This window comes from Simochromis diagramma, unplaced genomic scaffold, assembly GCF_900408965.1.
Source record: "Simochromis diagramma unplaced genomic scaffold, fSimDia1.1 OVJJ01000159.1, whole genome shotgun sequence".
Taxonomy (NCBI): domain Eukaryota; kingdom Metazoa; phylum Chordata; class Actinopteri; order Cichliformes; family Cichlidae; genus Simochromis; species Simochromis diagramma.
In genome coordinates, this window is record NW_024387197.1 from 2,734,934 (window position 1) to 2,762,466 (window position 27,533).

A 27,533-nucleotide genomic window follows, 5' to 3' on the forward strand; every position below is an offset into this window, starting at 1 on the left:
AATGTCAGTGGTTTGATCCCTGCTTATCACATTTGCATGCTAACGATTCCTGGGCTGAACCCGTAGTGCTAAATAAGTACCAGTTTGCTTTGTTGGTTGGTTGGCTGGGAGTCCAGTGCTAAAGTTGTCTGAGCAATGGCAGTGTTATTACCTTTGTAGGTTTTTGGTCATAAACTAAAGAATATGACAAATGAAGACTTGATGAAGTTAATGCATTATCTAAGCTCGAATGAAATTCATCTGATTCATCTGTTTGCGAATCACATCAGATCCCAAACATGACATGGATGTGTCACTTCCTGGATTCCTGGGCCATATATAAAATACAACTTTTGTAAAACTGCTTTTTCCTGCTTAAAATATGTGTGGCTCTGAGAACCACAGACAGAAAGTGTCCCAGTTTTCAAATCCAAGTCAGAAGAGACAAGTTGATTGTAAAGTATTTATTCGTACAAAAACAAACCAAAAAAAAGTCTTAAGAAAATTGCATGATTAATATTTTGAATAGTTTGAAGCATTTTCTAACTGAAACAGTGCCGTTAGTCATGGGTGAATGGAAGCACTCACATGGAGCACAATGGGCCCAACGAAAGCTCTAAATTCCTAAACAACATCCGCCCAAGGAGACACAAGCAAACATTCAATGGCATGTCTGTCTGCCCCTGGACACACACTCGATCCACGGTGGCAGCAGCGTGATGTTTACCACAGAGACACAGCACACAGAGTTTTAAAAATGCTTTCAGTCAGAAAATGAAGGAGCGGATACAGTCGACCGAGGAAAAGAACACGATGCTGACAGAACTGAATATGGTACACAGTATGATTTCTCTACATGAAAAAACAAACAAACTGAAGTCTGGTGATGGGCAGGAGCCACTGGTGTTGAGTCACAGCTTTCTCACACCGGTCATCCAGTCACAAATCTGAAGGTCCAGTTTTTAAATCCATATGCCATCACACTTCCTGCTTATTTCTGCCAGAAGGGGGAACACGTTTCTGATCACAACACATCAAACACAGCAGGAAAGAACTTTGTGATAAGACACCCCTAAATGGAGGGATTTTTCAAAAGCTGCATTAAAGGTCAAAAAACTATCACTGATTATTGGTAATACCTTATGCAGACTCTTATTGGGATCTTTAAAATAAGTCACCTATTTCTGTGTTATGAGCAAGTGGCCTGTTGATTCATTTACACAGGACTTCTAAAGGAATATGTCATAAATGTCATATTTGCACTCAGACACATAGTCACATCTAAACAAAGAGCTACCAACAGGAAGTTGGTATTAGCAGTTTAATATTTCTCAATCAAACTTAAAATCTCAACCAATGCTCATAACTAATCCCTAAAGCATTAGTAAGCAATTTAGTGGTGGTTAAACTACTCCTGATATTTTATGAACTATTTATATGGGATGCCTTGTCAAAAAGTTGTATGAGAACGTGTCAGATAAACTGAGGTGAGGTGATGTTTTTAAGGGTTTACTGTAGATATGATGCAAAGTTTAGGTTGTTTGATCTCCTGGGATTGACTTGACTGGGACTATAATCTCAACTGCATGCCACACCAGAACAACAAAAACAGAAGAAAATAAAATACAGTCTACAAACAACATTATACAGGTGTTCTTCTGTCTACAAAAAGACTTTCATTCAAAAGGTACACATTTTTTGTCATATAAATATATCAATTTCATCCAAACCTATTCCATTTTTATATATATAAAAATCACTCTTTGGGTTGATCCTCCCCCTACAACCAGCTGAGACAACACAAAGACATCTGCATAGGTTTGCGCAGCTGCGTTAGACGTGAGTTCAAACACAGACATACATGAGAGACATCGCTGCACCACACTGGGAGTCGTCCATGCATTTTCAGGTCAACGCCTGCTTTTCGACGACAGACGTCACCTATGGAAAGAACGGAAGCCCGCGGCCGAGAAATCAAAGTGCCCGTGAAGTACTGAAGCAATGAGAATGGAGGTAGAACTTCTCTGATAGTGGTAAACGCAAAGCAAAGCAGCAAATGCTGACCACTGTGGAGGACGTTTTGTGGAGTTACTGTACACTGACATGCCTTTTAACAATGCGAAATTCAACACGTTGACACGGAGAGCTGATGAGCACTCTACATACAGCAGTTCTGCCTTCTTCTCAAGCTGATGTAAACATATTGGAAATTTTGGTCAACTAGGAAGATGATTGACATCATGGGGACAACATTCAACAGTAGATTATCATTTAAAAAAAATTATACATTTTTAAATCTTAAATATAACATTAAATGTAGAAAAATAACAGCTGGACAGACTTTGTAAATTACTTGAGCTACCCAAAGGTTTATTCAGGTGTCAGAGGTGAACATGGAGGCCTGACTGTGTTCATAACACAGATCATTACACATTCACGCAATTCAGATATTCTCTTAATATAATACAAATATTATGATCCTTTTCTTTTTGGGTTAGGAAGCTAGGAAATTACACTAACCCGAAAAAAGTGTTGTAAAGTACAACAGGTAAAAGGTAGGCTGGAGAGGTGTCGGAGAGTGTTGGTTGCATTATACAAAAAAAAAACTTAGGATTTGAGTTTCTTCTCCTGCTTTCAATGGAAAAATAATTTCTTTAAAACTAAACCAACTGTTGCAAATGGAACTATCTGCAAATACTTCAAAAACACATAATGTCACATTTTATTAAAATTGTTTGGCAACATGACCACATCCCCAGAGCTGAAAAAGCAGTTCCAAAAACTACCTGCAGCAGTCACTTAATGATGGCTCCAAAAGTGAGTGATTCCCCTAAAGTCTCATGTTAACATGGATGTTAAAATCCATGTTTACAGCCTTATAATTAACTCTTCCATTAGGGTATAAACCCAAGGCTAAAAACTTGGGTGTAGACTTTTTGACTAGCAGGTGTGCTAACAGCTAGCTAGAAGCTGTATAGCTACTAGGCTTCACCTCTGCTAAATTGAGCTAAACACCATATATGTGGTTTCTTTTCTTTTTGAACTTTTTTAAGTAGAATCTTCTGAAAATATATACGGCAGCTGTGCCATACAGAACATCTGCTGGAGTTTTGGTTAATGAATTTCTGGTATGTTCTTAATGCTCCTTAGCACTAATTAGCTTATCGATGCAGTTTGCTAATTAGTGCTAGCATGACTTAGCACTCCAGCCTCTGATCCAAGCTCTGGCTCCAAAAACACAACATGCAGTGGCCAAAATGCTTAAATTAAAGTTTCAAAACTATAGAGTCCAGAATTTTCTATAAAGTCTATGGTTCACTGATCCATTGGGCAATGGGCTGTAGCATTAGCAGTCGTTTTAAAAATACGTTTCTTTGTGCCAAATAAATTTCAGGGCCAAAAAAGTTAGAATCAAAATAATGGAACAAAGATAGTGATGTGGATTTAATGAGAAAAAGCAAACAAACGTTAAGCTATTTGTTTCTATAAAAATATTGCTTAGTGCAGCTTTAATAGTGTATGTATATATTTGTGATACCCCTGTAGAGATATCTTTTCTTACTCTGAGTGTTTGGATGTGGGGCTATAAATGATGGGGCTCCCCCCCACTCACTTAAGCCAAGTAAACAACACTCTATATTCCTGATACATCAAGCCTCATGTTCCCCTGAACAAATGAATAAACCTGAGAGATCACATGGGCTGACTGGAGCATTGTTGCTCTGTACCTAGAGGATAGCAATCATATTCTGTCATGTCTTATAGTATTATAGACTTATAGCTTTCTCCAACTATCCTCATCTTTTCTTCGTGATCCTGCTTGGTCCCACGTATCTGCCCGTCTTTCCCCAGACTCCTTGGCCTGCTAACTGGGATGCATACAGTAAGAGTTAATAAATAGTCTTCTTTCTCTACAGAGTTGGCAGTGGGGTAGTAGAGATAGTTTTAGGCACTACAAGGAAACCTCCCCTACTGGAGGTACATTTCATGACCCTGTTCATGCTCTGTAAGATCAATAGCTTTCTATTTGAGGGGCCTTAAGCCAAAGCCTCTGGGGAAGTTCTCAACATTTCACTCACTGTCAGCAGTCACCAATTAATCACTAGGGGAATAATAATGGGACAGATAAAGTGCAAAATGACACCCCCCCCCAAATAAAAAAAAAAAACCTCAGTGTGCATGTGCCACTGCCTGTCTTTGGCTGTGTTTTTACCCCCTGTATTGTGATGTCACTACCCTCCTTGTCCTGCACCTCGTCCGTCTGCGGCTGTCGGCTGTGCTCAGGGCCAGCATGATAGGGTTCAGTTCTTTTTGAAAAAAGAGAAAAGTCTCTTGTCCCGGTCGGAGATACGCTGAGCTCTTCTTGAGGACTGACCCCTGTGGGTTACGGACGACCCCGACAGAGATGTAGGGGCTGCGCGCCACTCGTCCTGGTGCTTGTCCATCAGCTGCTGGTCAATCACTCTGTGCATATCATCCTAAAAGCAGAAAGGTAAATGAGTGAATGACAAGAAGGAAAGGTCATGCGGAGAGGGCGTGCGGTGAGATGTTACAAGCACTTCTGGAAACATTGGACCCACTGAACAAGTTACCTGTTGGATAGTAATTATAGAAACACCACCATTACCTTTCACCTGTGGTAGATTTTTCTGTTCTGTGTCCTGTTCTTTTTTGTATATGTGTTTTTTGTTTTGCTGCTGATACAACCAAAGTTCCCCTTGTGGGACAATTAAAGGATTATTCTATTGTATTATTATAGTTTCCCCTCAGAATACATTATTTAAATCATTTTTGAGAGGCATGGGAATTTAAAATTATTCAGTAATTCACTAAACAAAGTAAAGGATTGAAAAAAAAAAGAAGAATAAAACAAGCATAATTTTGGCACATTGTGTAAGAGTCCACTGTTCTGAACCGCACCAAACACTTTGAATCTGATGTCAGATTCATTCTTGGTTGTTGTTGTTGAGGTATAAAGCCACCAGAGGGCACTAACAAGCTGTTTAATAAAGTGGGAACCAATTGTGATGTCAGACTGAGACTTACACTCGGTACCTGGAAAAAAAAACAACCATAATTTAATTTATCCCCTAATGTCACCGACATACAGTAGCATAAATATAACCATACACAATTCAAATATGTGAATTGATGAAGTGATCTGCACTTCTGAAAGGGGTGTTCTCTCAACAGGTAAGCTGACCAGTGGACCGGCATATGCAAGTGAAAGCAGAGAGGACACAAACAGGTGGTAAGAGAGGAGGTGGTGGGTTTAGATGGTTCTCTGTGCTGGCTAATGGTTTCAGATGGGGAGGGAAAAAGAGCTGAAATGGGCATTTCTCTTGGCATGGAATGGCTCAGCGGTGGCTGGTTTAGTTGGTGCGAGGTAAAATGGCGAGATGGCACTGCCCGGGCTCACCTCTAAGGCAGGAGGGGGGTTGGGTACCACAGGGGAGAAGGGGTGGTACAGAAGCTGAGAAAGGCCACTAGATCAGAAACCACAAGAGCCAAACAGTAAAGAGCCCTGAGGAGGCAAACTGTGGGTAGGGAGGAAAGAGAGGAAAGAGCAGCTTGTTACAGATAAAGGGGATGGGGAGGGAACACACACACACACACACACACACACACACACACACACACAATATGTTCAAGCAAAAAGTCTAATACAGTACTGTGTAAAAGTGTTGAGTCACCCCTTGTGGGTGGGGGTAGAAATTTATTGAAACACAATCTTGAAAGTCAATATTTGTTATCACTGACTTTATTCTTCAACACAACTTGAACTGTTCAAAATGTCACACAAAATCTAAATCTTCCAATTTCTTTAAGTTGTCTATTGATAATGAATTGGACCAAAAATTTCAAATTTGGATTCATCACTCAATAAGACCTGTTTCCACTTATTTTCAGTCCAGTTCTTGTGTAATTTACCAGAGTCTTTTCTCCCTGTTTCCCTTCTGTAAGAATGGCTTCTTGACAGCCACCCTCCACCCGTACAACACTTCATCAAACAGTAGATGACTCAACTGAAGGGCCAGATGCCGGATCCCTCAGGTCCTGTGTCAGGTCTTTGCTGGATGTTTTTCTGATATCTTAAGGACATGACTTTCAGACACTTTCTGATAGCCTGAAGTTTAAAGGAGGGTTGCAACAGACTGCAAGTTGCAAAGTTCCTAAAGATAACATTTAAAATTCAGTCTTCACCAGGTTGTCTGTTATTTGAAGATATCACTGGTTCCTCCCTTGAGTTAGGTGCTTTTTTTTAATGCTTGACTGTTTCATGGCTCAGTGTTAAAACCTTTAAAAGACTCAAAAATCCTGGAGAACTTTTCCTTGAGACCACTTTAAAAAATTACCAGAAATTCTGGCTCCTTAGAAGCAAAAAATAAATAAATATTGGCTCAAGACTTTGACACAGCACTGTAATGTTCCTTTACTTTTGTCCATCACAGACGAGAAACTGACACTCTCCCTCCGCAGTAAAGTGAGTAGCTCAGTTTGAATACACAGATGCTGTGAGTGGCTTTAAGGTAACAGACTGACACAAGCTACAGCGAAGGGGGGGTGGACAAACTGTTCTAGCAGCTAGATGCATTTTATTCATGTGTATATAAAGTTGTCCAAACCTAATTTAGTCGCACTTCATCTTTTATTGCGTTGGCATTTACGTAACTTATGTTTTTAAAATGAGCTGTTCCAAAAAAAATAATAAATGCTGAATATAGCCTTTGACCCACCTGCCAAGCCTCCAGCTGCTGCGACAAATTGAGCTTCTGCTGGATGGCGTCCAACAGCTGGCTGTTCAGAGACATGATGTCTATTTTACATTTGGCCAGCTCCATTTCTACCGCTTTCTTCCTGCAAGACACACACACAGACAGACACACACAGACACACACACACAACAATATGAATGAAGGCCACGCACAAAGTCAGCTCTGGCACTTTGCCACACAAATCAGTCATTACTCAGTGACAGAATAAGTTGACTTCTTGCAGCAAACCTCACAGTTATGTTGAATATATGCTGTATCAATTTGTACTTGCACAAGCAGCAGATTTTAGATGGATAAGAGCACTTTGTCAGCATGTATGTCACAGTTCTAGATCATGACATTATGGTCTAGAACAGCGGTCCCCAACGTTTTTTGCGCCACGGGCCGGTTTATGCCCAAGAATATTTTCACAGACCTGCCTTTAAGGTGTCGTGGAAAAAAAAACAAAAAAAAACACGGCACCGGTAGGTATCAAAAAAAAAAAAGAAGATTTATTTATAATACATGGAAAAGACCCAGGAAAACTGAGTTAACGATTAAAAAAAAAAAAAGATTAAAAACCCTGAAAACCATAAATTTCACACCTGAGCCTCAACTCTCGCGGCCCGGTACCAAACGACTCATGGACCGGTACCGATCCGTGGCCCGGGGGTTGGGGACAGCTACTCTAGAACTGTTTTTTCCATCTATTTAGACTCTAGAATAATAAGGTTTAGGGTTAGGGATTAACAGACTTGATAATTCAGTTATCAAACATATAATTAAAATCTGAAATGATGGCTGAAAATATTTCATTATATTATAACTTGAAAAAAATTCAAGCGCTGACACACTGTTTGATGAACTGAGGCATACATTTAATGTAAATACAGTAAAAAGATAAAACTTGTAATCTTTTCAACAGCAAAATGAACGTACTAAACCCGTGCAAACACCTGTTGAAGTAGTGATAAAGGACTAAGCTAGTTGTGAAATCGCACAGTCTTACTTAGCTATGGCATCGTCTCGGTCTCTGATCGCACTCTGGAGCTGCTCGCTGGGTTCTCGAACATCAGCCATTGTCCTCATTCGCTCGTTCTCTTCTCGGAGAGAGTGCATCTCTACAGAGAGCAGCGCCACCTGTGGATCATGCAGAGTGAATGCGAATGAAACATCCCTGTGAGATTGAGGCCATGTATTCAGGGTGCACAGTTTAATGGCAAAGTTAGACAACATGGTGCTCATGGGCGAGATATTTGTTTGACCTAGTTCGGCAGAAGATGGAGTGCGTGAGCAGCTTGTGTCATTTAAATCACGCAAGATGGCATTTTAAACCCACAGGAGAGCGTGAGCTGTCCTGGCAGAGAGAAGGTTGAACAAGGTTGAAGCAATGTCCCACATTAGAAAAAGCATGCATCAAATTCAAACTGATGCGCGACAGGGTGAGGACTACATCTGCTGCACTACGTCATCACAGTGTTCTTGTTAGACATGAGAAACTCCTTAATGCAGCGTTATTACCCCAGAAAGACAGGAAAGGATCTTGACTTCAGCTACATTTATTATCTAAATCTCTGACTGACATGCACATACATGATGCACACACATGGTTGTTTTACCTGGTTGTGCAGCTGCAGCAGCTCCTCTTCATTGCCGCGTGTTTTGTCCTGCTCCGTCTCATACAGCTCTCTGACTTCCCGCAACTCTTCTCCCAGTTTCCTCACCTGCTCCTCCAGAGCCTCCTCATCACTACGCCGTGAACCCTTTGCACACAAAGCACACACGTTACAACAAAGACTTACCGTGGACAGTATCGGCTTTATGAGAAAGGAACTCATGTGTAAAGTGACGATGATTTCTTTAATGCTAAAAATTGGCATTACATATTGTAAAGACAAAGTGAGGTGAGCATTGCCTGTTTAACATAAAAATAGAGTATTGGGAAAGTCTGTAGACATTCAGTGTACCTGTCTCCTGGCCTCCTCCATACATAGTGATGATAATTTGAACCAAATACTTCAAATTTAGATTCATGACTCCATAAGACTGTTTCCCGTCCCTAAGTATGGCTTCCTGACAGCTACCCTTCAACTGAGACCATTTCTGATGGGGCTTCTCAGGTCCTGTGTCAGGTCTTTCCTGTTTCTGAAGGATGTGACTCTGGGATACTGCCCAACTTCTGCAGATAGCTTAGGCCAGGGGTGTCCAAATCCAGGCCTCAAGGCCCGGTGTCCTGCAGGTTTTAGATGTGTCCTTGATCCAACACAGCTGATTTAAATGGCTAAATTACCTCCTCAACATGTTTTGAAGTTCTCCTGGTAATGAACTAATCATTTGATTCAGGTGTGTTGACCCAGGGTGCTATCTAAAACCTGCAGGACACCGGCCCTTGAGGCCTGGAGTTGGACACAGCTGGCTTAGGCCCACCACTTCCACTTATCCAGTTTCCTCAGATTTGTTTAGGACACACTGCACACCAAGTGCCAAGTTTCATCTAATAGTTATAACAAATGTTTCTGTGACAGACTGCTAGCACCAAAGGGTCTAAAGATAAAATTTAAAATGGATTTCTTTGTCTGTTGTTCCTTCCTTGTGTACCTTTCTTATGCTTGAATGATTCACAGGTCAGTGTTAGGTGGCTTAGCAAACAAAAGAAGTATTCCTCTGAAAAGCCTGGAGAACTATTGATGAGAACAAGCAGTGGCTCAAGACTTTTGTCACACAGAAAGTAAGATGCTGTATTGCTGTGTACAGTACTACATAAATAGTTCTTCTTTTGAAATAATTCAATCGCCAAAAATTACTAGTAGTCCAAAATTAGTCATTATCTCGCTTTTTCAGGTAACACCTAATATTAGTCTAACAGCAACAATGCTGACTGCCAGCGTGTTGCTCATTACCGTAGACTCATTGCCATCCAGCAGATTCTGAGTGAGCCTCCGTAGCTCTAGCAAGCTGGTGTGGAGGCTCCCAGTAGGCACATCCTTGGCTGAGGAAGTCTCAGAGGACTCGTCCATGGAGGAGTCAGTGGACAGCGCTGAATCCGTGACATCGTTTCCCCGCAGATGAGAGCAAAGTGAGCGAACTTCACAGTAGGCCTCCCATAGCTGAAGACGTAGCTGATTGATCAACAAGACAAGATAGTTTAGATTATTAGTCACCAACACTCCTGATGCTCACAGCGAGTTTAAACAAACTGACTGTGGATACGATCAGGCAGTCATAAACATCGCTACCTGCTCCCTCTCCTGCTCCTGCTCCTCCTGCTCCATACTTTGCTCTATCTCACACAGCAGGCTGGAAGGATGGGGGGTCAGAGTTTGGAGGCTGTGCTCCTCCGTCAGCTCCTCCAACCTAGCGGCCAGCTGCCTGTGGGACACCTGAACCTCCAGCAGCTCCAGCTGGCTCTGCCGCAACTGGACACGAGAAAGGAGTTAACTAAGACTTAACAGTGGCATTCATCTCATTTCCAACTCTATATGTTTATACTTGGGCTATATTAGAGTAGCTCTGGATGATAGATAGTTCAAAATCATTGTTATTTATGCAATACTGAACCTTAGTGGAGTTCATCAGCTCCTCCACTGTCTGAAACAAGTTTTACCTCCCTTTCTCCTTCTTTTAAGTAACTTTTTTCGGGTTGGCTATGCACATAAAAACTCACAGGGATTACTTGTTTATACACTGATGTAATAGTGTATATACTATACCACTACTGTAATAGCTAGATATGAAAGAAAATAAGGTAAAGCAAAATAATCTAAAACCACTCTAATCATTTGTAATAATAATAATAGGAATAATGTACACTATCTACTAAGGTAGCAATTATTCCCCGAAGCTTTATTTATGTGTCCGTACCTGGAGGTCCTTCTCGTGACACTGCTTCTCCAGCACCAGCGTCCTCTCCCGGAGCTCATCCACAGTATTCTGCAGCAACTCGTTCTCCTCGAGCATGGCGTGCACTCGGTGCTCCGACTCCGTCTTCCGTTCTGACAGCATCTTAATCTAGCATTTCAAACAGTGACAGTTAGACCCTGCGCTGTGGGAAGCAGGCGTTACATTTAGAATCCAAGGATTGCTCAGATTTCCTGGTCGATCGCAAACAAATGGGCAGCTATGGACCTGATTAAAGGCTGCATATTGTTTTTTCCCTGCCTGTGAGGGAAGCTGGGCTCTTACACAAGATTAAAAGCACTCCCACTGGCCTAAAGAATGTTCGTTGCCTAGCACGGGTGTCTGCATTGGTCGCCACCCTCGTCTTCAGGAATGTTTTGGTGATGCTTTAGCATCTACACAAAGTTTCATAGCAGTGTACTGCTTACCGTGCCTGTGTAATGGCCTTATATTGAAGACACAAGATAGACTTCGTGAATTGTCTTCCCTTGCAGCTGCCTGAGCAGCTTTGCCCATTAAACAAACATCAGCTCTGCTCATTTTTATCCCTCCTGCTTCTGACCTACATCTGATAACCTACTTCGCAGCACAGGGAGCTTTCATGCAGAACAGTTGTTTTTACTGGCACATGTGCATCTACGTGATCAGGTTCTGGATATTTTGGGTTCTGCGATAGTCTCTGCTTTCACCCTAACAGGCCAAAAAGCCATTAGTCATCAAGAACATGTCATATAAAGGCAAAGCATTGGAATAGGGGGAGCACCCAGACATTGCAGTATCTCTAAATATAGAGCAGGAGCCTTTTCTCCCAATTATAGCACAAGCTCTGCAGTCTGGGTGTTTTCTCCCTGGCTTTGAAGAGAAGCTGCGGAACAACCTGAACTCTTACAGCACTGACGTAGAGGACATATCCATTCACATATGGCACAACTGACATCACAACACAGCTCATGCTCTGATAAAAACAAAAAAAAAAGTATCCAAGCTTGGCCTCGGAAACAGGGATCGGCAAAAATGCTGCGCACATAACATATTACATACTATAAAGGTGAAAAGAGTCAGCACTTTGCCCCATCATCAAGACACATGACAGGCAATTGCAAAAATCAAAACAAATATCAGCGCCTTCGCTGTTCCTGCTGTTTTACAGTGTGTCACATGCAGCATGCAGTCAGGCTGAGAGACGGTGCAGGGGAACCACTCACTTCTAGCCCTTGCTGCTCCAACCAAGAAGGAAGGAGGGTGAGGGGAATGGGAAATGGTGAGAAAGGCGAAAAAGATAAAGAAGAAAGGAAAGAAATCACACAAGTGCCTCGAGTTCAAAGTGATGATCATCCCCTGAGAAAAAAATAATTTATTAAGGGAAGAAAGACTTTTCTTTTTCTTTTTATCATTAGTGGAGACTTTAAAGCATGACTGTGACTTTTATTGAACAAGTGGACACTGTGGCTACAGGTGGTAATTGCAAGATAATGGCATACTGACTCTTTAAAGTCATCATCATTAGGCAAGCAAAGTGAGGGGACCGGATGTCAGATAAACAGCAACATTTATACTTACCTACCTCGCGATCGATTACAATTAAAACTAATGATGCATCTCGAGTCTCCCACTTAAATGTTTGAACTCGCTATACTAACTAAATAAAAGATGGACCATAGACTGTGCTGTAACTCATAACAAAGCCCTAGGTAAAGCCTCAGGTGAGACACGCAGTGGTTTCACTTTAGAGGCTGTTTTCTTATATACACTCCCTGGTCTACATGGTCTAAATATTTCAAAAACCCTACTGGGAAAATCCCAATAAATGAGCAATTTCTTGCTGATATCCCATGTCAGTGGAAAGCTGCTTTAGGCTGAGGCTAAGGGAAGGATGAGAGCATCGCTGACTTACAGCTTGTCAAACCTTGAAGCAGATGAGTTACAGCAACAGAAGACCACACCAGGTATCTCTTTTGTTAACTAAAAATAGGAAAGTGAGGCTACAATTCACACTGGCTCACCAAAATTGGACAAGACTGGAAAACTGTTGTCTGATGAGTCCTGATTTCTGCTGCAACGTTCGGATGGTAGGGTTGGAATTTAGAGTAAATAACATGAAGGTATGGATCCATCCTGTCATGAATCAGCAGGTCAAGCTGGTATTGGTGGTTTAATGGTGTGGGGATATTTTCTTGGCACATTTTAGCCTCTTTTATGAATTACTCCTATTACAAATGGAGTATTAATTATATGCCAAAGCCTACTTGAGTATTGTTCCTGACCACGTCCATCCATTAAAGGTCAGAGTATGTCACAAAACTCAAATTATCTCAAACTGGTTGGCTGTACTTAAATGACCTTTGCTGTCACCAAATCACAATCCAATAGAGTAAATTGGGGTTGCAGTGGAACAGGATTTTCATTATGAACGTGCAGTTGAGAAACCTGCTGCAACTGCGTGACGCTATGATGTCAATATGGACCAAATTCTCTGAGGAATGGTCCCAGCATCATTTTGAATCTGTGCCACAAAGAACTGAAGCAGCTCTGAATCAAAAGGGAACTAGCAAGTTGTACCTAATGAAGTGCCCTGTGAGTGTATCTCTGACAAGAATGACTTCATGCAGTGCACTGTAAGTAAAGAAATAGTGAAAATATGAAATATTTAAATAGCTGCATGTATATTTGTGATAGTTTCCAGCCAGCAGAATATCGTCAGCATCCAAGGGCAATGTCCACACTAGCTATTTAGCTATTTTAGCTAGATTAGCTATTTTAGTTTAGCTGTCTAGATTAGCAATCTTAGCCTAGCCATGCAGATTTTCTTTCCTTTTTAAATCAACCACTGATGTTAATGTGACATGCATGTGGCATAGTTTGGCGCTGGTGCGTATTAAAGCGCCATCTTCAGTATAAAAATTTTTAGATAAGTGGTGACTGGCATAACGCGTTTTAAATGTAAATGCAAAATCCAACATTTCTGGTAGGTGTATAACTTGCCTTACTTGACTTGGGCCTGTCAAAAACAGTGTACTACATGGTTGTGGACAAAATGAAGTATCTGAACAGACCAGCTTATTCAAAAAATTGTACAGTCTTGCTTTAACTTCCCTTGAGTTCTGACGCCACCCTACAGTTCTTAGAAATGACTTAAATTGCTTCTACTAGGCACCATGATTTTTTAACTCTTAAGTACCTAAAATAAATGTTCCTGTTAGAAGTTCTAGTCAGCTTTAGGGGGAGTTTTCTCACTTTGTGCATGTTCAATCAACTGTACTTGTTATGAAGTTATGTATACAGTAGACAGGATGCACACAAGGCTGACCTCAGCCTGTAGAGTCTCTAGTCGTGTCATGTGCTGGCGTGTGGACACACTCTTCTCCCTGAAGTCATCCCGTAATGAATGGACCTGAGTGGACAGCTGCCTCTCCACCTCTGCAGCCTGGACAAAGACAGAAAGGGAAGGACAGAAACTGAGCTTAAAAGAGGCTTGCTTTTAGTTTGAAAGAATACAATTTAGCACTGTAAAATGTTGCTCATGTAAGCGTTGTTCGTGGTAATACTGGCATTAAAAATCAATGTTAACGTATTGCAGAACTTGATAACTTAAATTAGAATACTGGCACTGCAACTCTTTTGTCTTTTCTCCCCCATGGTGACTCATTGGAGGCTAACACATGCAGACACTCAAACACATTGCTGTTCAGATTGCACTCACACTGTGTTAGTGACACTGACGTGCTGTAAATCAGCCCTCCCCAGTCTGTTTTGGTAAATGGTGCATTTAATAGCTGGTTCTCTAAAAGCACAAATTCACCCACAAGTCATGGCCCTTGCTAAAAGCCTCAAACAACAGAAATGATCTGCTCGCTATTTGTGCAATCCAGTGAAGCAGCAGCAGCAGCCTTAGTGCATCACTAGAGCTTATTGGACAGGTGGGATCAGACCACACAGAGCCAGGCTGTGCATCATTAGCATAAAGCTGCACTCAGGAAGCTACATTTTGCATTATCATCACTGCCATGGCAACAGCAAAATCCTAAAAAGCATACTTTATCTCTCTCAGGAGATACTGAAAATTGAGTAAATGGACTAACAAAAAAAAAAAAAAAACTAGAAGCAGGAAGTCAGTTTATATTTCCTTATTTTTGTTGTCTTTTAATCACCGAGTGTTGAATGAAAGTGAGGATGACTTATTGCATCGATATCAATAAAAGCCTCTAGATGGCACTACACGCTGCTGCAGCTTTTTGAGGCGCTCACAGAGAGATGAAAGGGCTCAACAGCTGGGCTGTACATGCATCAGGCCATTTTAGTTCACTTCTGTTTGTAAAGCAGCACTGTTTGTGGTGTCAGTGTTCTTTGGGGAGTCTCTAAGGACAGGCTGCCATTATGACCATTTCTGGGGCTCCACTCTGAACAGCACCTAACAACACAGTGTAAGCACCATGACTACTCATGTTTCTACTGCTTACCTGCAAAGGCCTATTTACCTTTAAATAAATCAGTTTATCATCCACTTCAATCCATCATGAATTCCAAAAGCACACAGCGCTAAAAAAAAAAAAATCCTGATTTACAGAACTTAGCGCCTCATGGACAATCAAATCCTGCCCTGCATGCATATGACCTGGATTAAATAATGAAAACGGGGGTTGCTATATGTTATTCTTTTAGAACAAGTCAATAATGTTTACATCAGAAGGGCAAAAAGTAAAAATAAGTTGAAAAGTGAAAGTTAAGCTTTCCTTCAGAAAACATTGTGGTATTGATGGTCTAGAATAATCTCTGGATCCAGATAAGTTTGTGATATATTTGCAAACAAGATTCAGGTCCCGACTAACTCTAAAAGTTTAATCACTTCTAAGCTGAACAAGCACAATCTCTTAACTTTTTGAGTAATCCTACCAACAAGTAGATAAACTGAACCAATCGCATGAACTACGTGGCAGAGCAGTGATGACTAAGTGATGGCTAAGCAATAACTTTAGTTTTTATAGGTCTAATTATTCATGTGTCAGCTTTGCACCTGGTACTTAAACACAGAATTGAAAACAAGCATGCTTTGTGTGCCATGCTGTAATAAAGGAGCCGAATGAGCTTTTATGAATCGAAAAAATATGGTGTGGAAAACCTTCTTTTTACTTTTTACAAGAACCAACGGTGGATGTATATAACTTGGGAAAGCAGAGGGATAAAAAACTCCAAGTTATATCCCAAACACCAAAGATTCATGGATGTTTTGTCGGCTAAATGTGATTTCCATGGAGTTTTTCCCCCTCGTAACACTTGTTTCTCTTTCCTGAACTGAGTGGTTTCATTCATATTTCAGGGCTGCTCAGGTGTGTGTGTGTTTCCTTATGTGTGATACCTCTAATCTACACGTTCTTTCAACTAGAGAATTTTTTGTCATAGTTTGTCATTAATTAGACTGTAATAATTGTCCTTTTAACATTTTATTCAACAAGTGTTTGTTGGTTGGGTAGTCAATGTAGTTGACTCTTTGTAAACCTGTTGACAAACTACAGTCATGTTTTCTGAAATAACACAAAAGGACACCTTTTTCAAACAATGTAAATGCAGGTATGGGATATGTCATTCCAAAAAACTTGCTGGGAAAAAGGAAAACATACAAATACTTGACAGTCTGATCTGATTAGTTCAGTCAAAAAGCCCAGATGTACTTATCTGGATGAACACTACATAGTGCCGTTGCCTTTGAGTGGAAAACAGGGGCAGGTAGCAGGAGCCAGTGTGACAAGCAGGCCAATGTGACATCTGACCCACTGGCCCAACAAGCTGACAGATTGAAATCGTTTTGGGCAAACCGCAGAATCGACCGTGAAGTTCCAAATAGTCACTTAATCTGTGCATAAACTCCTCAGATTCCAGATCAAGTATTATCAACATGTCAGGACAAACTGGGGGGAAAAGAAATCAGACTGCTGCGACTGAATCCAGGGCACCAAAGTAGGGCTGAACAGAGAGACGTGTTACTGTAAAGCCTCTTTACTCTGGACATCACTTCCGGTAAATACGTGACATTCGCTTTTCCAAAGGTGGCAGGAGGAAGAGGAGGAGAATCACTGCTGCTGATCCTGTTTGGGGCTTTCTGTGCGGGACCCGATTCAGGTGCATCAAGGGTCTTGGGTGACACAAACTGGCATCAAACTATCTGTATCCTTGTACCATTCTGTAGAGCACATTCCCATGGTAACAACACAGAGGGTTTCAATTTGCATGTCACTCTGGTTGTCATAGCAACCGCAGAGAAGTGGGATTGGCGGAGCTGCGACTTGGGGTCTCAGTACTTGTGGTATTTTCCGCATTCTCTTTCTCAGAGCGCCGTTCCTTGCATGGAAGGAGGAACCCTCCGTCTTAAACAGTTGCATAACAAATCCCACGTGACAATACGTGAGTGCGACAGCAGATCTTATAGGTGCTCCAGCAACTGCTCCATAAACGGATGGACAGATGAGCAGCACTGGCTGGAGTTTATAAATGTAAGGTTTGAACTAACCTGACAGGTAAATTTAAGCAAGTGATGAGGAAAAAAATTGCACTGACTCCTCCTGTACAGCCTCAAATGAATCAAACACAACATTCATGGGTGAGTCCATGTTTCATAAGTAAACTCTGAACGTTGAGGGAAGTAGAAGTGACCCCAAACATAAAGCGTGACACTTTTTTTTGGCAGAGTCAGGGCACCCTCTGCTTTCTCCCAGCCTGTGTGGTAATGTAATTACAGAAAGGTCCCTTTTCCTGCTTGTTCGCTCTGATCAGATTAAGCCCGATGAGATTGGCTGCCCTGACACTCCAGACCCACGGAAACAAGCACACACCTCCTGAATCAATGACAGCCTATTTTCTCTGAGTGCACTGAAATAACATATAGCATTAATAGTCAGATCTGGACTCATTCAAAACACATACACACAAATATAGTGGCCAGACAGAAGAAAACCATGAAGGAGGGGACTATTTTTATGATCTTCCTCGCTCAAATACCAGCGTTACCTGCTGCTGTTATTAATTAAGTAGAGTATGGATTGAAGTTGTTTTGGTTCCTGACTTAATGCATATAGCAAGGCTATTAGCTTGGATTATAGCTAATCCCTTCAGGACCGTATCTTACCCCATGACTTACATCACTTCCTATGAAGTGCCCTGGGTTGTCAAGGTCATCTCACTGGAGCCAAATGAAAAGAGCCTGTTAAGAGCTGATCCCTGTGTTGTTAAAAGAGCATAACACTGTTTTCTTGTATTTGCCTGTAGGTTGTACTTCCTCTGAAAAGCTGGCCATTTTACATAAACAGACTTTTTAATGGGCAAATGTATAAATAAAAGCATAAATCATGAAATATTTAGCATTTAAAAAAAAATAACTGTCTAAAAAAGCTGAGATCAATTCACAAATTGACCTTAATGTGATTCACCAGAGAAATAAAAGCTAAAATAAACCTGCAAATATAATTAATGCTAATGATTTCTCTATTGCTTTTTTTTGTTGCTCCTACATTTTGTAAATCCATATATTTATGCTTTATTGGCAAACAGGTCTGATTTTGATCTCTGTGATTAAATTAGAGACAAGGCTGGATTTTCCGTGGCGTTGTGTCTGGTCCACTTGTTTGTGCAGTGATGTATAACACTTTTGCAAGAAAAGGTGCAAGGCTATGTAAAATGTAAACAAGAATGGCCAGTTCAAATATAGCTTATCAAATATAGAAACTCAGACATTTTGATAACACAACGCATTTAGTGCATTGACGACTAGGAAAATATTATATCTTGGACTTTTATTTGTTTGTTTTTTGTTTGTTTGTTTGTTTGTTCGGGAGGGGGGGGGGGGTATTTGGTGAGATCTCACTGTTTGGGTGGAGGCTTTGGGAATACCATGACCTGACTATCTACTGATGGTACTGGAAATTTCAGCTCTATGATAAGTCACAAGGACAGTTTGCAGCTTACTGATAGTCAAGAGACATACTGTGCTTCCTTATAAGAAGTATGTACTGAACCTGTGTGTGTTATTAGACCTTTAGAACTGGATGACCAGCCCTGCTGTAACATGTAACTTTCTCTTTGACATTAAGTGACCACAATACTGCACAGTATATTTTACACTGTTCGTCTTTATCGTTTGTTATTTCTGAGGAAAAACTCTGTCTCATCATAACAAATAGTGCAATAAGTAAAGTAACAGCTCACAAATGCAATTTAAAGCACTACAAAAAACCAAAAACACGCAGGCCCATTTAGGCCTATTAAGGAACTGTCTTGCTTGTCACCAGCACAGTGATCAAATCCCACCATCAATTCCAGTAGAAGAGTCCATTAGTTACTGTGCTCGATGTCACGGGTGGCTTGCATGTTTGCAAAGACACCATAAGTGCTGTTTATTATACACAGGGTTTAGAGAGACATCTGCCATCCACACATTAACCATTGTGCACATCATCCAATCACATGGCTCCACAATGAAAACTAAACAAAAATAATAGTTTGTGAGCTGTGCCCGCCCACCTGCACGCTAGACTTTTGCATTTGTTTCCAAAATCCAACTTTTCAGTTTTCCAACTGTACCTTAGTAAAACAAGTGATGCAACACAGTGAAATGTGTCACTGTCCCAACTATTTTCAAACGTTATGTCAGAATGAAGTGAAAAATTTTGAAATATAATCTAATTTCTCAGTTGCGACATCTGGCATGTCTTCAATTAAAAATGAATGATGATTGCACAGCATCCCAACTTTTTTTTTTTTTTTTTTTTAGAAATCAGCAACGTGATTGAAAACAATTAGTAGACGTGCTTCATTGTGATTTTTAGGAGGCATGGCTTACGCAACAGTGACAAGCTAGTTATCACTTAGCCAACTTATTTAACAGAGTTAATAGGACAACATATAGATCTACTTTTATTATGAATCTGTTTCACTAGAAAATTTAACCATTACAAGAAACAGGTCAGATGAAAATGAAAGGCCTTCTGTGGCTTTACTACTGCACAGTTTCCTCGGGGTAGGCTTACATTCCCTCCATTCATCCAGACATGTAAACAGCTAATATTACTTAGTCACAGGCCATTGCTTAGTAATGAGCCCAGACAGAAAGAGAAAGAAAAAGAAGAAAGACGCAAAGAAGAAAGAATAAAGTGAGATGGTGGGAGCACTGTGGCTGACCTCATTATTTTTACTAACCAGTAGGTCTTCCTCTGTCTGCCCAGCACCCTGAAACATGAGATCTGGATCGATGCAGTCAATTTGTTCTCGTGAATTTCCCCGAGACCACAAGATCTGCTGTCCTCCTCAAAACATAACACAGACCACTTCTGGGAATATCTTCAAAGTTTCCCATGCCAGGATTTCAGTGAAATTAAATCCAGTTTAATTATTCTAAGTGCCTACTTTTGCTGCAATCCACAGTAACTGACTTGTCCAGCACCGCCCTTTGATTGCAATGCGATCGTGGTGTTGGAGCAAAACAGCTCAGGAGGCCGATTTAACCTGATGAAGATGAGGGGGGAAACTGTGGGTTAAAAATCAACTGCACTGGGCCTTTCCCATGTGCCTGGGAGCAGATCATATCTTCTCCCAGGAGGGGAAACAAGCACAATCCTGAGCGTCATCAGAGGCAGTAGTGACGGCATTATCGAAGCACCTGTACAGGCCTGTCAGTTGTTCTGTACAGGGGCCTTGGGGCACCTTTAATTGTAGCTTCAGCACCCACTGTAAATCTACATGGCACCAGTCAGTACAATGATGCCTCTGTTTACAGCCTTCATTTTGTAACACTAGCCTGACAGGTGCTGTATGTTTCTCTCACGTGCGAGACGAGCAGGATCAGGGGCGTTTCAAGAGTAAAAAAAATAATCATAAAATTCTGTCTGAAATAAATATAAAACCATACCACTTGACAGATTTCCAGCCTCCATAAACATGAACTCTAACACATAGCTGGCCTGTAAGAAGTGATGGCAGCGACACTGATTCAACAGCGAGGTACTGGATCTTAGGAAATGCAGCGTATGAAATGAATGATGCTTCACAGGTCCTTTGTTTAAAGGTCACTTTTAAAAAGCAAAGAAGTTATAAAGGAGACAGAAAGTGGACCAAACCACTGTTAGGCATATGAAGGGGAGTCGATTTTTTCAACATGTAGAATATATAGTTGTTCATCGGCTATAATTAGCACAAAAGGACTTCAGGGCATATTGTTACATTGCTAAATATCATACTTAAGATAATGCATTAAGGTAGACGATACAAAGAAAGGGGGATCTGGCCTCCACCGTCCCCCCATGATCTCCACCAATGGTTACACTGATATGACAATTCAATTCTGGGAGGGGGCAATCAAATCTCATGTGCAAAGGAACAGGGCACACCACAAGCCACCAAATCTAGCCACAAACACGAGCAGCATTCTGGTCTGTGAAAGCACAGCATTCCTATGACATCAGTTATTAAATACGATGACCTTTAACCACCAAGCAGAACATAAATAATATTAAACCGTTGTTTATTAAGTGGCAGTGCAATTATCACAGAGGTGAACAGTGTGAATAAAAGGACACTCTAATAGAGCAATTAAGTGTGCACTCGGTCTGCTTGTTTTGATGTTGATTGAACAGATTGAGGTGTTGTACTGAGCTCCTTAGGAAGGCTTAATCAGCTCTGGCTACAAACATTAGCATTCTCACTTCTGTCAGTCTCCACCTGCTGTCAGACTCAGTTTACCCTAATGTGTTTCCAGTATATCCAACAAGGATAGAGCCTGAAGCTTTCATGGTGACCCCGATCGCTGCTATATTATACATCTGCGTGCTCATCTACTGTAATGTGTCTGTCTGGAGATCTGCTATGAGACCTTTTCTACTGTGCCAGTCATAATAACTGCACTCAAATTACCTGTCAATATGCAGAGTGCTATTGCATAAGTGTGCAGTCCAATCGTTCTAAATTATTCCGCTTAAGACCTGGAAGCTACACTTTTATATTGATGAGTTAGCATAATTCAGGTGAAGTCAGAGAGAGATGGGCTGAATAAAGATAGATCCACCCTGAGGGGTGATGAGTCCTCACTTGGCTGAGCACCTTATGTCATACCAGCCAGGCAAACTGAGTTGTGGCCTCACTGGCCCTGAAGCCAGGCTAGAGAGAAACACTTATTCAGATACACAGATGCACATACTGGCATTTCTGTGAGTCGTGTTTCTAGGTGGGGTGGAAGGGCATTTACAGCGGCTTTAAGACCATGTGATTTGATGAGTCAAAGCCCAGACTAATTAAATCTTCCTTGAGGGTGGCCCAGGGAGCCTGAAGCAACACATTTGAAGCACAAACATGCACACAAGCACACAGGCTGAAGCATTCCTCACCCTACTGAGTTGCTCCAGCAGTCTGTGGTTCTGTTCTGAGAGCTCGCTGATGGCCTTGGTCTTGTCCCTGTCAGCTTCTTTCAGCTGGACTTGCTGTCGCTCCAGCTCGCCCTGCAGCTGCTGGACATCCGTCTCCAGCTCGGCCACCCGGCCTTCCCATTCCCCCTTCCCGGCTTTCCAGACGCCGTCGCAGCTCATGCTTCTCTTGCTCCAGGTGCTGCATTATGTTGACAAGAAGAAGAGGTCATCATGTTTAAAACCCTTAACTTTAAACACAAGTACCAAAAAAGACTATTGGGGGTTTGACAATGACAAATACTGGTGGTTCTATGGACTGAGAAAGTAAATCTGTCTTGGGCAAACACATTAGAGTATTGGTGGTTAAAAAGCAAACAGAAAAAAGTTGAGACTGGAAACACCAGTTGAATCCACTGAACAGATATGACCCTAGCTATTGGAGTGACAGTTCAGATAATAAGATGTTTCTTTTTTCTGCAGTTAGCAGTGGACAGATGTGCATTGCACCACCAGCAGCTGCCAGCTGTTATGGTCCTAGGATCAAGCAATCACAAAAAAGAGGTATCACATAGACTCAAAACAAAACAACATCAAGCACTGCCAAAAAAAATGAAACAACATCAATGATAAGGAGATGTTAGGGCTCAGCTTCTCTGAGGATAAATATGGATCAAAGGGATGAACAGATGTACAGCAGATACACTAGGCCAGGATTAGTCCCTGTGTTTTTTCATGTGATTTGTTTTTTCTCGGCCCATGTGCCTGGTTGTTCGAAACATTTGGAAAACAACAAGAACAAAAGATCAGCTGTGAAGCCTTCATTGTAAACATGATGAGTTTATAGTGAATGCTGTGCTGGTCACTCTAGCCATAGACTGGACTGAGCAGCATGCCTATCTACACTGTATACTATAACTAGGCTTGGAGCACATAACTTGCAAGTCTGCAGGCAGCATTTGTTGCTGAGTTTGTTTCCAAACAAGGCCTAAACTTGACACAAACCAAAACGATACTTGAATTAAAACTTGTCAGGCGTACTTTCTTTAGATTACCTCCAATTTCTCGTTGAGATCTTTGTGCATTTTTTCATATTGCTTGGTCAAGTCTTGGTTTCTCTCCAGCAACGCTTTGCCGAGTTTAGCAGCTAAAACCAAGTCTTTTTCCTTTTGGCGAAAGAGCGACAGCAAGTCTGCGTTATGCCCCACCGCAGGCGTGTCTGGGTCTGACAGCTGCTCCTCACCTCCCCGCTCCCCGGTAAGCATGGCCAGTTCCTCCTCCAAGGCCATCCCGAGGCCTCCGGAACCGGCGTGCCGCAGCGGATGACCCTGAAAGCCGCCGGGCTCCTGAGCGGTGGGGCTACCCCGGGACTCCATGCAGTCGCTGTCCAGCTCCAGTGGTGCTGAAACCACGGCAGACGTCTGCAGGTCTAGGCAGAACGCGGACATCGCCGCCCGGCGGAGGAGAGGCCAACAGATTACAGCCGACTGATTTCACACCGGATGAACCCACCCTGCTCCGACTGTGTTGGGCTGACCGGGCCGGCTTCTAATCAACAATTCATCCATTATCGTCGCTCTTCGGATCCCGTGGTGTTTAAAAAGTGCTGCCTTCCCAATTTCCTCACGTCCCCCTCTCCTCGTTAACCTACCAGCCGCAACGGTGGCTCTGATTGAATCCCAGCAAACACCGCCTCCTCTGCAGCTCACTGACTGCTTGTTTATGATTGCTCACAACAAAATATTTTTATCCCGGTATGAACCGCCTCAGTGAATTCTTCGCAGCCGTCGGTCGGTCAGGGTCCATCCCGTCTCGGGGTCCTGGATCCCCCATAATGATCGGCCTCCACACCGGAGGAACTTAGCAGCCAAACATGATAAGCGCGATCACGATGCCTCTCAACCTCCTTCCTTTCCTAATGCGCGTTCCCGCCACGGCCGTGACGCCAGCTGAAACCTGTTACAAACGAGCAGCCGATTGGGTGAAAATGATAGCGCCATATTTTGGTGCTTCACACACACATCTGTGACATCCAGTAAATGAACACGTGAAGGGATAAAATGAAAACACTGTGCTGCCTTCAGTAGTGCGGGAGCCTAAAACCTACACACATAAGCGGGCACTTAAAAACAACAAAAAAATACAACTTTTTTTTTTTTACATTGATTAATTTAAACTTAAGCGTTCACGATTTTAAAAAAAAAGAATCTTTCAACTTGAGCGCTTGGTCCAAATAAATAGGCTGGTAAACATGGATTTATGTAAATGAACAAAAGGTAAATAAAAACAAAGAAAAGGTTAAAAAAAAACTACAACCACGACAGGGCCCAAAAAACCTAGAGTTTAAATAAACATCAGTTATTTATTATAGGCCCTATATAGCTCTTTTTCCTGATAACTTAAAAGTAAGGTTTTACATTTATGTGTATTACGTGTGATATTACCTTTTGTATAATACCTTATACGTTACCGTTTGTACTACTCTGGTCACTCTGTTGTATTACTCTGTTTATATCACTGTGGGCACTTGTTTACCCTACCTGCACAGCTCTGTCAGTACATTGCGGTGCTAATATGGCACAAGACACTTTAACTTTCCACTCGCACAATGTACATTTTCAGACTTTTAATTTTAGAAATCCAGATTTTTTTATTTAATTTACTTAAAGTATATAATTCACTACTTACTATATATAATATCCCCTTTATGCACAGTCGAGGAGCGTTTCAGGACACATTTAATTTCACTGCGCGTTGTACTCGTATAACTATGCATGTGACAAAGAATGTTGACTATTACCTACATAAACCCATCTTGCTACAGTTTGTGGGTATGTTTGACTACAGGTGTAGCTGGATTACAGCGTCAGAGGATATTCAGGGGTATTTCTGGCAAAACTAGTCTGCAATACGAAGTTATCACGATATTTAATGACGCGCACATTTACAGTCTAGGTTCAAAATGTAATACCAAAGCAAAGTGACCAGTAAGGTTATCATATTACGTTTTGTTATGAATTCGTTTATTTGAAAAAATGTAATTATTTACACCATAAGATACATATGATACATTTTGGGGAATGAGTAACTTTATAACTTGTTTTTCGTTCTTTGAAAAATACACGCAGCCTCTCAGATGTTTCTAGAGAAGCTAATTAGCATAATGAGCTAACAGCTGTCTGTGAAATGAAATGTCTGTACACAGTGTATCAAGATATAGCTAATTTAATTGTTGTCAAATTTACACAAATTTAGCATTAGGCTATATTAATTAGTAGTTATAAATAGGTGCTGCGACCTCCGTCCACCCAGCAGTTTGATGTCTTCCAAAAGCACCCACTAAATATAAACTAACACAAATCATAAGGAAGAAAATGGAGAAATGCATGATGGGAAACTGCTTATTAACTGCTTTAAGAGATAAATTCAGGTTAAGTTGATAAATAAAGGATTAAGCGCACAGGGATTAGGTTTAGGGTCATGTGTTTACAAGTTAAAGGTTTTTAATGGACTCGCTAAGTCCTTCACAGATACTGTAATATGTGTGTATGTAGTAATGAGGGGGATGGGGTTAAAGATGGGGTTAGGGTCCTACAAACAAAGGCTCTACTGGGAGCACAAAAGAAGTGGGTCACGGCCTGCTGGCCCACCATGGCCTAACTTTGTGGATGGGGGTGCCACCATAGCTCAGTGGATAAACTCTGCTTTGATAAACCTAAGCTTAATGAATTTATCCGTATTAATATTATATTATATTGTTTGCAAATATAGGGAAAAATATTAACATTTGTCCTATGGATAAATAGTTGTACAGTTGCCTAAAGTCTCTTTATATTGTAAGGTAAACACTCTACAATAATAGAGAGAAAATACCAACAATTACACGACCACCTATGAGCAAGCACTTTGGCGACAGTGAGAAGGAAAAACGTACTTTTAATAGGAAGAAACGTCTGGCAGAACCAGGCTCAGGGAGTGGCATCTGCCATTGGGAAAGAGGTTAGAGAGACAGGACAAAAGACACACTGTGGAAGAAAGCCTAACTAAGGTCGGTGTAAGCTGAAGGCTCGACCTCCCATTCTACTTTTAAATATACTAGGAACCAACCATCAGAGAGCTAAGTACTCTTTTGGGGTGTGTGTGTGTGTGTTTAGTTAGTTTGTTTGTTTGCTTGTTTTAATCAATTTTAAATCATGCTTTTTATTTGTTTTTGTTTCTAATGTCTCTGTAAAGCACTTTGAATCACCTTGTTGTTGAATTGTGCTATACAAATAAATTTGCCTTGCCTTGCCTATGGTACTATAAGGTCTTTAAGAGAAGATGGGGCCTGGTTATTCAAGACCTTGTATGTGGGCAGAAGGATTTTAAATTATTCTTTGTTAGTATAAGTTTATTAATTTTCCTTTTATTTTTTGATAATCATTTTTAAGGTTTAAGTAAATGCAAACCCCCTGGCTCAAAAACAAGGTTTGAAACCTTTTCCAGTTTTTAATAGAGGGTAAAAATTTCTTCAGAGGATACCAACGTTTTTATATGCAAGAAAAATCATGAAAAATACATCTTTTTTCTTTTTCTTCTACTTCTTTTTTTGACTAATAAGGGATTAATCAACTGCTTAAAGCCTATTATTAGGGCTGATGATCAAAGGGACACAAATCAGACCAACCCCGGTGGTTCTTTATTATAGACTGTGGCTCCCTCTGTGGAAAAGATGATGATATTACATTCACCTTCCCCAAGTGATGAATAAGAGATGATCATCCTACTTTCACTACTTGCAGCTCACTTCCTGCAGATCTGAAAAGTATTTTAGGATTGTGATGTGTTATAAATATTTATGCTATAAAACTGTATCTGAGCTCTTTCTGAATCATTGCCAATCCCTTTGTGTACAAAATGTTTTGAAACAAGTGAAGGTTATTATAGAGATTCATGACCAAAATATGTAAATTGTTGACATATTCTGTGAAGCTTCAGTATTTAGAAGCAGTCGGAACGACCAACAAAAGAAGACAAAGAGCTTTCTGCCTGTGCTGGATTGTGAGTGACAATTCTCCATCCCCTTTTCATGTCAGTTGCCTAATTAACTGATTGAGTAATCAATTTTAAAATCCTCTAAAGAGCAAAATTAGCTCCCTTAATAGTGACAGTTTGGAGTGAATATGAGCAGAGTCTTTTAGTACTTTGTGTTCTGTGCTTATGTAACACCAACCCTTAGTCATACAGGCCTGACTTTGCCTTTTTTTTCAACTGATGCAAGGTTTGGCTTCCTGTTATGTAACAGAACCAGGCTCTTCAAACCTCTAGATTACTGTATTTCTCCGTGATAGCCCTCGCCCTATACCAGCATAGCAGAACATACAGAATGCAGAAATGATGCTATATAAAATATTTTGCCAGTGGGTGGCAGTGTTTTTGCACTGCTCCTTCTGGTCAATGACTTGGAAAGCTTGTAACACCTGCAGAAGAGGTACTGCTCTTTCTGGGAATTTCAGTTTTCCCCTGTTGATAGTTTCTGCCATTC

The 27,533-nt window shown here is 41.1% G+C and overlaps 1 protein-coding gene across 1 annotated transcript; it reads right to left on the minus strand.

Annotated features, from left to right (window-relative positions):
* Positions 1-447: 447 nt before the first annotated feature.
* bicdl1 (BICD family like cargo adaptor 1) lies at positions 448-23,928 on the minus strand. Its single transcript, XM_040050194.1, is given in 11 exon segments — positions 448-4,457; positions 6,717-6,837; positions 7,744-7,874; positions 8,354-8,497; positions 9,635-9,853; positions 9,971-10,150; positions 10,596-10,742; positions 13,939-14,055; positions 21,995-22,159; positions 22,161-22,211; positions 23,065-23,928. Coding segments are annotated over 11 exon segments (1,845 nt in total). The 5' UTR covers positions 23,458-23,928; the 3' UTR covers positions 448-4,280.
* Positions 23,929-27,533: the final 3,605 nt, after the last annotated feature.